We start from the raw sequence: 12,011 nt of genomic DNA on the forward strand, positions 1-12,011 counted from the left end.
GTGAATGTGTCCCAAGTCAAGGGCCTTCGATAGCAACGTTGATGCCATTGCCACCATTGCCGTTTTTTATTGTCCAAGTACAGTTTTCCCACACTCAACTGAGTCTCATCATCCATGACATAATTCAATCTAAAATATTTCTCCATTTGTGCTAGCCATTTGGCTGGATGAGAGCCATCAAATTTATACAAGTCCCTGAAATTCTGACCTAGGGCCGCCATCACAAAAAAATTGGCAAAAATTTGAAATGGTCACAATTCCGTCAATATTGCTCAAAATTCGTATTATGACCTGTTTTCGGAAATGGAACAACCATTCTGCATCTACCCATGTGATAGAAATCCTGATCTAGACACTGGAATTTCAGATCTGCGCTGCTACTCTCCCGCCGTCACCACAATTTTTGCAAAAAGCGCTGATTTTAAATCAGCGATATCTCCCTCATCCGAACTCCGATTCGACTGATTTTTTTTTGAAATTGAGTATTTTTTCACAAAGAATCCAAATCTGCAATTAGATTTTGCAGATCTTGTGCCAGGACGTCCAGATCTGCGCCGCAAATTCGCTGCCCCGAAAAATTGTCTGCAACACCACTGATTTTTAGATCAGTGATATCTCCTTCATCCGGACTCCGATTCAGCCGATTTTTTTTTTTGAAATCGGGTATTTTTTCACATAGAATCCAGATCTGTAATTAGATTTTGTAGATCTTGTACCAAAACGTACAGATCTGATCTGTAAACTCGCCGCCCCCGAAATCCTGCAAAAAAAAATAATAATAAATAAATTTCTCCACTTTTTTGCCCAAGAAAGTGCTCTAATACCACTTGTTATTGATCTAACCCAGAAATATATGAAAATATAAATAAACCCAAGAATAACAAGATCAAAATAGATAGAAATGCTTCTTTATTGATCAAACCCTTAAGGTAGGGCAACACCATACATTCACTCCTTAAGGAAGGAGAACACTCCACAAGCCATATGCTTGTTTATACAATCATCCTTGACATAATTCCTTGACGTGGAGTCTCTAGCCTCTATATAGGCCTCATATATACAATACCATGGGTCATTACCATGGTTCCCTCATACCATCAAACTAATACCACGGGCCCATTACATTATTACTAACTACTTGTGGTCCCTTATATGATATGGGTTAACCACCTTATTTATTACTATGGCCCATCCCATTATTACATTATTACCTTGGGTACCTCCCTTGGTACCCCATATTATCCCCCCTAGGTATATAACAAAAAATTCACAGTGGAGTATTGTGAAAACATTGGTTTCGTATAGAAACAATGGTCTAATTAAGGATACTTTGATCACTCAAGCAAGAGATGAGATTCGTTTTTTTTTTCACAAATCTAATAAAAAAGGTTTTGGATTTTGATTTGAAGATTTCACCTCGCTCTCATTTATTTAATTTTCTAAATTTCCCAAGGAGGTACCTTGGCCTCCCTCCATTTCAAAAACTTTTAACATGAAGACCCGAAAGGATCAAAGCCAAAATGCCCAAACTTCCCAAGTTCACCTTCGAAGGTGCTAGAGCAAAAATAAACCCAAAGGACATTTGGACAGGACTAAGAGTTATGAGAATATTGAGTAATAAGACTAAGTGGTAAAATATGCCCTTCATGAACTTACCCTTTAGTTTTGTTTGAATATTCTAATGTATTGTCATATTAAGTTTTTTATGAAACAATTTATTGAATTTCTATATTTACCAAATATTTCGATTTATAATTAGAATATGCAACAATCAATTCCTTTTAACAAGTAATATTTTTTACTCAATATTTTTACCCTTTTTCAAATTAATAAAACTTATATTCAATGTGAATCATAACATTGCCAAATTTCAATCCAAAAAAAGGGCCAATTAATCTTAATATGAGGCACTATGTAATTTTTTTTTCAAATTAATAAAACTTATATTCAACCTTAATCATAACATTGCCAAATTTCAATCCAAAAAAAACGTCAATTAATCTTAATACGAGGCACTATGTAGTTAGTGTAAATTTTTATTTTTATTTATATGACAATTTAAATTTAAATGCATTTAGGGTTTCAAAAATGATCAGTGTTTGGAAATCCAAGGTTTGTATCGATTTGGAGAGTTTCTTGATCCTAGTGAAACCAATCTCAGGGGAATCCTTTTGTTTGTAGGTTTTGAACTCAGATCTTGTTTTCTCGCTTGTGAAAAGGTTACAGCAGAAGATGTCCATTCCTCATGAATGCTTTCAGCTCATTCATGAAGGACGCCAACTTCAGGATCATCAGCTCCTCAATGAATACAACATTACTAAGGATACCTTGATTTACACAATGGCAAGAATTCAAGGTGGAGCCAAAGGGGGAGGTGCATCCACTTCAACACCACCAAGGTCATTTAAAGATGTTCTAATACCAAAGCCTCTTTTGCCAAACCCTAAAGATCTCTTTGGATCTACATTTGTCGTGGAGCAGTTAGTTGGAACCCCTTTTGTTGAGGTGAAAAATATTGCAAGTTGTTTCATAGCTGCAAATTATGAACAAAAAGTGCTTATTTGTCGTTTCAATGATTTTTGGCCTTCTTCATTGGTTCTAGAGGAGTGGGTTCATTAGAATTGGTCTATAGATGTTGCGGTACATTTTTGCTCATTTATTGTTATTTTTCAAAAGTCAGAGGACCGACAAAAGGTTTTAGATCAAGGACCCTAGCTTTGGGGCTGATTTAGTCTCTCCATTCAACCTTGGTTTCCAGATTTTAATCCTCTATCTAAGTCAAATTTGGCAACTCAAGTATGGGTGAGGTTTTCCAATTTTCCCATCCATCTAACACATCCAACAATCTTAGAAGATTTGGGAAATTTGTTATACTGCTTCATCAAAATTGACCCGGAAAGGATTACGAAAGGATTCACACATTTATTCGCATTTGTATTGAAGTGGGCCTCAATAAAGGATTGCCAGATAAAATCCTCATTAGAAGATTTGGGAAATTTGTTATGCTGCTTCATCAAAATTGACTCGGAAAAGATTATGAAAGGATTCACACATTTATTCACATTTGTGTTAAAGTGGACCTCAATGAAGGATTGTCAAATAAAATCCTCATTAAATGGGGAAATAAGGTTTATTCCCAACCTATGGATTATGAAAATACGACTTTCTCACGAATTAGACCATTCAAATAGTGACAAGGAGGCAACAAATATGCCAAAGCACTAGGCAATGGAAACATCTCAAGGAAAAGAAGTGGTTGCCTCGAGTTAGATAGACCATTGGAAAAGAAAAGGCAAGAAATACAAACTAATGTATAATCCTAGAGCCTAAATCCAAGAAGAAAAATGTAATGTTGAGTACTATGATTTGGGGAAAACAGATGTGATATGATATGATGTGATTCATTTTTGATGGATCAATATAATTATTAAACTTGAAATAAATAAATTTAAATGCATTTTTATATTTTTATAAAATGAAATTAACATTATTGCTCCTATTTTAAAAAATAATAATTTTATTACTCAACCAGCTGTTTGCCAAGAGCACAATGTCCAATTCCTTCCCATGTGAACAATCAAGTTTAATTTTTTTCGTACCAGGAAGGCTGGGTTTTACAGAACAAACCTCTCGACTTAAAACTGACAGCACACCTGCAATGGCATATTACAGTGATGAAGAAGAACAAGAAATTCTTCGTTAAAACCAGCAATAGTCACCATCTGTGACCAAAAGCTTTGCATTGAATTAAAACAACAGCACTGAGAATCACGATGAACAACAATAAAGGGCCGATTAAGGCATCTATGGGCGGGGGTGCTGGCCTCTGGCTCTCCCGCACATAAGGGCGTTTCGAGGAGCAGAGTATTCGTCGAGCATCTCAGCTCCTGCAACTTTCATGTAGAACTGCTGCCCCAAGTACTGCCTTGCCCACATCCCAGACCTTATGTTCCACATCCCCGCATTGTCCAGCATCACTAAAATTGCAGTCCAAGACTGGGGATATACCTGCAGACCATGGCATTTTTTAGTTCATATGAATATAAATGGTTAATCAAAATTAAAATTTCCAAATTAAAGATTTAAATTCAAATTTCAGATATGCAGTTTTAAGCTTTGCAATTCAAGACTTAAGTTTAAATGGATCTGTATCTGTATTGGGTATGTATCTAAGACCTAGCAGCTGAATTTAATTTGATTATAGATTTAGGGAATATTGAGGAATTTGATAGACAAGAAGGGGATAAACTTTAACCGGCTTAAATATTGAGAAACCTGGGAATTGGTTAAACTTTGACCTGGCTCGAATATTGTAAAATCTGAGGCACAAAACTAAAGTTAAACTTTGCCTGGGCTACTATCTATCGGATTCTGAAATCTACAATGCAATAAAATAGCAATACCAGACATAACAAATTCTATTTAACTGCAAGTAGATATCAACTATCAGATTCCGATACCTACAATCGTACTAAAGCTAGCCATACCAGACCTAACAAATTCTATTTAAGTACAAGAAGTAGATATCAAGACATTTAAGACCTGCACCTCTTGAGAAATTTGATGACAGCTCAGTGCATCATAGACTTGAAGAAGTGAAGGCAGTATCTGTGCTATTATATCTTGAGAAAATGATAAGAATAATGACCACAATAAGTCAGTAACTCACCTGTGTAGTGGAGCGAGAAACTGCATCGAACAGATTGTAGCTCTTCCTACTAGCGGGACTCCATTGTCCACCCTCCATTCTGCATACAAAGATTTAGTTATCCATTCTACATATCAGTATTTGGACTGAAATACTACCTACACAGTTTACATCGACCAAAAACCTATTACAATATGCCCAGCTGTGAAAATATTCAGTATTTAAAAAAAACCCCACCAATTAGTCCTGTAGATCCTACAGAGTCTCTTCTGAACATTAATAAGAAAATCCAACTGGAAACTTCTGAGGCTTACCCCGCCACGAAGAAGGAATAGCCATCTACATGCCATGACTGAATTGTGTTTTCGTTGTTCTGGAACACGATCTCAATAAATGACCTGAACTGCCCCGACATGACTGCAGCCTGGAGGTACGCACCTCCTCCTCTGGGGTAATCAGGGAGGGTACCCAAATTGAATACTCCCTGGATTTTGAAATAGTCCGCTAGTTTCAGGGGCGTATCGAGAGGCAAGAAGGAGACGCCATTTACTGCGTATCGCTGCTTTCCGTTAATGATGGGAGCCGTATTGGCCAGGATGATAGTTCTCGAAGGCTTTATGAGGCCGTAATGATAGGAACCCTGTGGATTGGGGCGAGCTGCGTTGGCCGTCAAATTCCATCTGCCAAAATATATACACATTAAACAGGAATTCATACTGTGAATATGAAATTTACAAATTTAGCAGACATAGAATTTAATGATTTTTTTTGTTTTGTCCATTTTTTTTGGGACCAGATTGGGGTTAGCGCAGGAAGAAAATTTATGTTTTACAATGGAATGCTTATCATTAGAATTGTACGTTTTAATTTAGATATTAATTTTTGATTTGAATGTTTATTATTAAAATTGTTTTTTAAAAATCACTAAAATGATGTGATTTAATTTAGATATTAAATTTTGCTTTAAATGTTTATCATCTAAACCTTTCCCCATTTGACCTGGTAATCTGAAATATTACTTAACCCCTGCAAACCAACTCATATATATCTCAGGAGTTTCAAATTTGTAAACATTAATGCAAAACCATGGCAATTCCTATTTCCAACCCTATTGAAATATAAATGTGTCTGACATGCTAGGGGAATAGGAGTTGCTTTGCTGCTAACATGCCAAAGTCAACTTTGAGGGAAATATAAATGCAAGGCAACTCCTATTCCGCTCGCATGTCAGACCTCATTTATATTTCAATAGAGTTGGAAATAGAAACTGCCCAAAACCATTCACGTTTTGCATTTCATTTCATTTAATATTGCAGAGATTACATATATATATATATATAACAAAAGTTGCACTAAGTTAGCCGAGCCAAACCTGATGGACTTCGCCTGGTTGATAGACCAGTCGATCTGAATAGTAGGACCGGGAGGTAGGGGGCCAGAGGCCGGTTGCCTGGAGTTGCTGTAGCGCAGAAGAGCCACTCCATTTAACACAGGAGCTGTGAAGCGCGTGGATGCAACTATGTAGTAGTCTTTGGGAACCTGGTTTGCAGTTATGAGCACCGAACAAGACTGACCCACATGGATATCCAGGGAGTCATAGACGTTCTGAATTGTGTGGGATCCTTCAACTTCCACCAGCTTCATCTTGTGGCCCTGGATCCTGAAGTTTAACGTCGTTGACAGTCCCACATTCGAAATCCGGAGCTTGTAAGTTTTCCCTGCCAAAGAGAAGACGATATAAAACATGAATAATTGGTGTTGAGTATGATTATGGCAATTTTGAGGTGCATATCACTTATGTTTAAAAGCTGAAAGCATTACATTCTACAATTGTTTTAAAGCCATTTTTATGTTGATTACAGGTTTTAAATGTCCTAGAAATTTGTCAAGCAGGAATGGAGTTTAATTATTTGATTTTATTCGTGTTTGATTTTCAAAATCTGCAATTTAGTTATATTCAAGTATATTTGTTTTGTAAATCTTTTTTCTGAAAGATGATTATTCAATTACCTGGGTCGACCTTGAATGTAGAAAGCCCGTTGCCCCGCCCGTTTATGTGAACGCCGTTGGGCATGCCGAGAGCTTTTCCATTATCAAGCCATCTTCGAAGAACCTGGCAAAATAATGCAACGAGATACAGTGTGAACAGGTATTCCCGAATTTATTAGAGAAGATTTTCCTTTTTAATAAACTTTTCCAAGCAGTAATTCAGTCAGGAGATAGTAGCACGATCTTCTGGCGGGAGATCTTAAGGATTAGCTAAATACTTCCCAGTATTATTAGTGATAATATTTTTTTTAATTATTAAAAAAATAGTTAATTAGTTTAAAGTGATATAAAAATTAGTTAAATATTTAATAATAATAATAGCTTCTTTTTTCTTTTCTTTTTTTATTTGAATTTTGAATATCAGAATCTACTTAATAATACAGCCATCATTAATTAAATTATTGTTTTTGTTCTCTAGTAATAATAATATAATAATAAATTTATTTTAAGTAATTGACAAAAAAAAATGTTATTATTTTTAGTGATAATTAATTTTTAAATATTACTAGTACAACCACATTAAAAATATTAATGTGGTTGATATCCTTGAAGGTTTTATAAATATAACGAAAAACCTATTGCAACACTAAGAATGTTTACACATTTAAGTGATTAACAATGTATAAAAAAGTTAGAAAAAAATGAATTACACATCTTATTGTGAAATGTACCATTTTGATAAATAAAATTTGTTTATATATTAATTTCCCCATCTAATTAGAATATGAACTTATTAGAATTGGAATAATCTCAAATTCCTAGGAAATTGCATGAATATAATTTTTAAATTTATTAAAAGTCAATACAACTTAACAAACTCTATAACACGCTACAACCATTGATAACCATTAAGACTAAGCATATCCTGAGCATATTCCCTTGAAAATCAATCCAAAGCCTCAATTAAAAAAAAAAGTCAACAAATCCTCATTCACTTTAAGTTGAAATAAAAAACCTTCAGTAATTATTAACTTACTTTAAATACTTTTATTATTATTATTGATTTAAAAAAAATACTTAATAAATTTTCTCAAATAAATCTTAATTGGGTCACTGATAGGTAGGTAAATGAAAGGTTGTTTGGGCACGTTGAAACAGGCCAGCATTGCCTAAAAGAAAAGCAATCATAGCTTGTCCCGGCAAGGCAAGGCAAGGCAAGGCAAGGCAAGGCAAGGCATAACATAGCATAGCATAGCATAACTATGAACATATAAATTAGAAAACATACATTGACTTATCAATTCAGGGTTCCACCTGGTTTGTGCAGAGTGCTTTTTGGACAAGGCAAGGAATAGGGAGTGTTCTCCCAATCACCATGTATATAAAAAAGTAGGGGGTTGAACGATGACACAGGTTCTAATCTACATGCACATATATTAAAACCTACATTTTTATGTGATCCACCTTATTTCTTTGTTTTTCTTCCAGTCATGTTTTTTCTATATTGGGATAGGATTTAACAAGGAATTGAACTTTAAGTTTACCACAACTAGCTCAGGGCAGGTAAGTAAGTATCTGTCACAACTAACTCTCGTTCAAGCTACACATCCCTACTTTCAGACAAGCATGTGGTCCTCTCTCTTAGTGCATTGGATTATTGAGAGTTCCTAACATCTAAATGCATATCAAGCCACAATTTAAATGAATCTGTGCTCGCAGGTGTGTAGATGTGACTGTGCACTAAATCCATTGTGAAGCTTGGGAAAATCTCTGAGTGAATTTCAATGCCAGGGTATAAATCTAGATAAGTGTAAATTTCTATAAAAAAAACGTACCCAATACAATGAAACTTCTCAACTCCCTAATGAAATATATATACTTGGAAATATAATTTCATTGAAGATACACACTAATATATCTATCTTATATATATTTGAAAATATAATTTTACTGAATATACACACTAATATATCTATTTTATATATACTTGAAAATATAATTTCACTGAATATACACACTAATATATCTATCTTCTACCTATTGTCTGTATATTCTCACTAATATATCTATCTTATACTTGAAAATATAATTTCACTGAATATACACACTAATATATCTATCTTCTACCTATTGTCTGTATATTCTCACTGAATATACCCACTAATATATCTATCTTCTACCTATTCTGTCTGTGCATTGAATATGGCCATCAAAACTCAACCTAAGAGACCTCTCACATCTCAATTTATATTGATGGTATGAGATCATATGCATATGGACATCAAAACTCAACCTCAGCAACCTCTCAGCTCTCGGTGTATGTTGTTGGGCCTGTGATCATATGTGGACAGTGTAACTTTGCATATGATTCAGGTATACTAAACTTGATGTTAGATAGAGATGTGTGAATTGGCTATATGGACCATGGACTCTAAATTTTTATTTTTATTTTTATTTTACAAAAATTCAATAAAAATATGTAAAAAATAATAAAATCTAATTATTTTATATATTGATTGAATTCTGATAACACAAATTTTGTTAAAAATATTAATTTTTATTATTTAAAACATATAAATAAATTACAAATTTTTTAAATCACTTCATTTATTAAAATTAACAATTCAAATCTATTATGTCAACCACTCTCAACCATATTTTAAACAAAATTCATCAAGAATATTAAAAAACACATCCAACCTTCTTAACACATACAAACATTTAAACTATATTTAAAAAATATTATAATTAATCTTTAAACAATATTATTAGAATGGAAGAAAGGGGAGGTGAAGAGACCTCACTCAATAATTAAAATATACAATTTTCTAAACTACAATTCAACATAATTAACATACACAATTTCGGATAATCTTTCGACTATAGTTAACATAATAAAATTTCATAACTATGATTTATCACATGTTTTATTTTATTTTTAAAATTAATTTATTGAAAATAAAATAGTTTTAGAATGATGGCCTGCTTACCGCGTGATTAGTCTTGTACCAGTCTCCGATCAAAGCGGTGTATTCCCCATTAGGAGTGGGGTACGGAACGGGGATTACAGACCTGCTAGCAATGGCCAAACCTCCAAATCCCCCAGCAGCCTTGTGCAGAGCCGTGGAAGGAAAATAAAAGTAGGTGCCGATCTGATCCTTGACTTGAAATTTGTAAGTGAAGTTTCTGCGGGGAAGTATTGGACAATTGGTTCCCAGCACTCCATCTTGCCACGAATTTCTTCGTTGCTGGATTCCATTCCTGAACAAAAAAACTCAAACTCAGATTCCCAGCCCGGCCATTAAAGCTCAACATATCTGAAAATGCATAAATCACAGTTGGGTTCTCACCATGTAAGCAAAAAAGGCTCGTTCAGATAGTTAAAAACATTGATAATAACATTATCGTTCGTCACAACATCGAGTTGGGGTCCAGGAAACTGGCCATTGATTAAGATCCCCTGCACAGAACACAAATAAATAAACAAAACCCAAATGCATTAATGCATTCAATCATGGCTTCTCACTGGCTAAAAAAATAAGGCCTTCAACCAACCTGCTGAGGGACACCCATGGGATAAATAGTCCCATATGTGACAGTCCATGTAAAGTACTTGTAAGCGTCCTCGGTTCGAACCCCAGCAGAGGCAAACCACACCAGACAGATCACTGCCACTATGCTCTGCGAGAACCCCATTTTCCCTCTGGACATGAATCTCAAAGTGAGTTATTCCGCCAAAATGAGGGGCATATTAAAGCCGAGCTGCCAGAGGAATCCGAAACTTCCATCATGGCCATCCCTTTTTCTTTTTTAAGTCCCCCTGGATTGACGCCAAAACTCCCGCCAAATTTAGCGATGCACGGACTTCCGTGATTGCGGAGATGCTATAATATCACGATTTCGAACGCGGTTTTCCCATTTTTTTAAATTTTAGATTCTTCACTCTTAAGCAAATGCATATATTTAACTTAAAAAAAGGGTAGAAAACAATCTTCTCAAAGACTGTTGCCCACCATTGGTTTTCAACTAAATTATTTAACTGGTATTAAATCATTCACTACCATGTGCAAACATAAGTTCCTGATGCTCAGTGTCAGGCTCCCCAGTGTTGAAAAGGGGCCTCTCCCCATGTGCAATCATGTTCTTGAACACCAAGATGGTAACAGACAGGTCAAACCCTCTATTGATTGTCATGTGTCCAGTCAGGGTGCCCCAGGTGAAACCCTGTCTTGAATGTCATATGCCCAGTCAGAGTGCCCCAAGTGAAACCCTGTCTGATTGTCATGTGCCCCTGCAAGAATCTCAGCATATGATGGCAACTTCTGCAACCCTACAAGCACTGATGCACTGTGTCTCCTTGTTGGAGTAGTAATTTGTGGAACTAAAGTTCAATTGATTTCCACTTGGAGTTGTCCCATATACAAGTATAATTCTCTATTGTCTAAGATACCTTGATAATTAACATTCTTTTTGTTGTTGGTACAATTTACTTTTACATTATTTTCATCCCATTTACTTTCACATTACAATTATCTAAATTTTGCTGAAATTATTTGGACTTTGAAGTGGACATTTCAAAAACCTAACCAAACCAAGACATATAGCAACTTAAAATTGTAAAAGTAAAGCAGTTTAGTTTTTTTTCTTCTTCATCAGTGAGCAGTTTTTCACAGTGGATCTGTAGATAGAGCACCCAAAACCGTTTTAATTAATTTAATTTAGTTTAGTTTTTTTAGTGATCAATTTTTCATAGTTAATATTCATGAATCTTTGATTGAACATCCAAAACAGTTTTAATCTAAATACACAATTTCTCTAAATTCTCTAAGGACAAAAACAGATTAACAATATAAATCAGTTTTATTTTTAGTAATTAAATTTTAATTTTGTAACTGCTTTATAACTTTCTATATATTTATGGGATAAAAATGGAAAGGAAACAATGGATCAATTATTTCTGTTTTTCTCTTACATTTTTAATCATATAACATATGTACTAGTACAACCACATTAAAAATATTAATGTGGTTGATATAGTTAAAAACTGCATAAATATAACAAAAAAACCTATTGCAACAAAGAATGCCTTACCAATGCACATGTATAAAAAGGTTATAGGTCAACTTTAACTTGAGAAAAAAAGAATCACACATCTTCTTATAAAATGGACCATTTTGTTGAATAAAATTTGCTTATATATCGCCCTTTCATGGACCATATAGTATAGGCTCAGCAGGAGCCTGTGCTTTTTTGTTATATGTTAATGTTATCATGTTTATATATTACGAGTTGTATTTACATGGACCACATAGTATAGGCTCAGCAGGAGCCTGTGCTTTTTTGTTATATGTTAATGTTATCATGTTTATATATT

At 34.4% G+C, this 12,011-nt stretch overlaps 1 protein-coding gene across 1 annotated transcript; it reads right to left on the bottom strand.

The window, feature by feature from the left end:
• Window positions 1-3,499: 3,499 nt before the first annotated feature.
• Window positions 3,500-10,913, bottom strand: LOC149138192 (protein SKU5 SIMILAR 14-like). Its single transcript, XM_089446204.1, has 8 exons — window positions 10,193-10,913; window positions 9,988-10,097; window positions 9,628-9,898; window positions 6,659-6,761; window positions 6,021-6,366; window positions 4,963-5,328; window positions 4,670-4,748; window positions 3,500-4,008 (listed from the first exon to the last, which is right to left on the bottom strand). Exons 1-8 carry the CDS (start codon window positions 10,346-10,348, stop codon window positions 3,805-3,807), a joined length of 1,635 nt encoding a protein of 544 aa, XP_089302330.1. The 5' UTR covers window positions 10,349-10,913; the 3' UTR covers window positions 3,500-3,804.
• Window positions 10,914-12,011: the final 1,098 nt, after the last annotated feature.

Source organism: Pinus tabuliformis, chromosome X (assembly GCF_031772625.1).
Source record: "Pinus tabuliformis cultivar Carrire ecotype Pingquan chromosome X, CPIR1, whole genome shotgun sequence".
Classification (NCBI taxonomy): domain Eukaryota; kingdom Viridiplantae; phylum Streptophyta; class Pinopsida; order Pinales; family Pinaceae; genus Pinus; species Pinus tabuliformis.

What these genes read in the sequence shown, in the direction of transcription:
- LOC149138192 (XM_089446204.1), bottom strand. Translation starts at nt 10,348, where the DNA reads ATGTCCAGAGGGAAAATGGGGTTCTCGCAGAGCATAGTGGCAGTGATC. An exon ending in GAGCCTTTTTTGCTTACATG is followed by an intron (nt 9,899 to 9,987) that starts GTGAGAACCCAA and finishes TTTTTTGTTCAG; the next exon opens with GAATGGAATCCAGCAACGAA. An exon ending in TTTCTCGCTCCACTACACAG is followed by an intron (nt 4,009 to 4,669) that starts GTGAGTTACTGA and finishes CATGGTCTGCAG; the next exon opens with GTATATCCCCAGTCTTGGAC.